We start from the raw sequence: 1,375 nt of genomic DNA on the forward strand, positions 1-1,375 counted from the left end.
TACCCAGTCATATCTTGGAGATGTGGCATAGCCGCCCCTACCGAGAGGGAATTGATTTTACCCAGTTTATCTTGGAGTTGTGGCATAGCTGCCCCTCCCTAATCGATTTACCATAGGGCCAATAGGGCCCCACTACTGGCGATATGCCCTTTACAAAGCATACTACCTGCATCATCGACTATTCTCGTACAACTGTCGGCAAAGGTCTGCCTCAGTCTCTTCTTGGCCATTCGATGCTATACCTCCTCCTCCTCCTTCCCATAGTCTCTAGTGCTCCTCTCTATGCCGACCTACTACATGACTTTGTGGTAGCCTCACTAGGGGTCTCTCCTTACAGTGGAGTTCACGGCACGCTCTCCTTTAGGTCAAGCTGAACTTTAGTCGAGCTGAGGTTGAGGATGCTGATGCCACCCGGATAAAGTTTCCGGGAGGCCACATGTTCTCGTGCAGCATGCCTAATGACAAAACTGCCCGGGGTTCTACGAGTGGTGGAAATGATCTCGTACAATTCTGTGTGACGACCGATTCTAGACTGAACTTTTTCAGGTTGTCAAGGCTAAGTCGATGGGTATCTCACCACGATGTCGGCGGGTAAGTCTTTGGGATGCATTCAACACCGATTTCGACCTTAGTATCGTTTGCCGAGTGACTATTGGTCGTATGAGCTGTGCCCTGGGAAGGAGGTCTCGCAGTTTAGAGTTGATGGAACTACAATCAGCCTGGCGCATGTTCCTAAGACGCTGATTGGTGAGTTCCCTCCACACGCTCACTCGGTAGATGGTCATGTATAGGTAGCTTCGTTGGAGGTAGTAGGCGAGTCCTCAGCAATGGTACTATTGAGGAACGGTACGAGGAGGGAGCAGCTAACCGGACAGCCAGTGTCAGGTTGAGAACGTCGATCCTGAGTGAGAATTTTCCTGGCCAGGTGCAGTACGTTTGTGCTCGTAGCACGGACACTTTCATAGATGTCACCGAACCTGAGATCCACCAGTAGGCTGAGGAGAGGGGCTCGGCCATGACTGCTGGACTAGGTATCGGTTTGTCGTGGGTCATCCAGCTGCTTGTACCACGTATACTCTCGATGATGGTACGCATGTCTATGATGAACTGGATGAAGAGGAAGGCCCAGTAAGTGTTATCACACAAAGCGTTCATATCTAGTGTGGTCAGTTCAATAACCTCAGCGATGTGCCGGAGGCTAGGGAGGGATCTGTCACTATCGACCGACTCATTTCACTTAACTACAGGGTAGTACTGAAGGGTTGACTGGTTGCGCGCCTCGCTTTGAAATGATATTCACGCAAAGAAAATGGAGTGTTGAGTATGGTAGCGAGAATTATCGGTCTAGTTCGCTCTAGTTTGCTGGGAAGTATAA

At 50.1% G+C, this 1,375-nt stretch overlaps 1 protein-coding gene across 1 annotated transcript; it reads left to right on the forward strand.

Annotated features, from left to right (window-relative positions):
• Positions 1-251: 251 nt before the first annotated feature.
• Pmar_PMAR007984 (hypothetical protein) lies at positions 252-1,248 on the forward strand (the record flags this gene model as incomplete). Its single annotated transcript, XM_002765857.1, has 8 exons — positions 252-308; positions 365-502; positions 547-591; positions 633-747; positions 792-880; positions 926-990; positions 1,032-1,128; positions 1,171-1,248. Coding segments are annotated over 8 exons (684 nt in total), but the record flags the coding sequence as incomplete, so codon positions are not given.
• Positions 1,249-1,375: the final 127 nt, after the last annotated feature.

Source organism: Perkinsus marinus, assembly GCF_000006405.1.
Source record: "Perkinsus marinus ATCC 50983 genomic scaffold scf_1104296974318, whole genome shotgun sequence".
In the NCBI taxonomy this organism is placed as follows: domain Eukaryota; phylum Perkinsozoa; order Perkinsida; family Perkinsidae; genus Perkinsus; species Perkinsus marinus.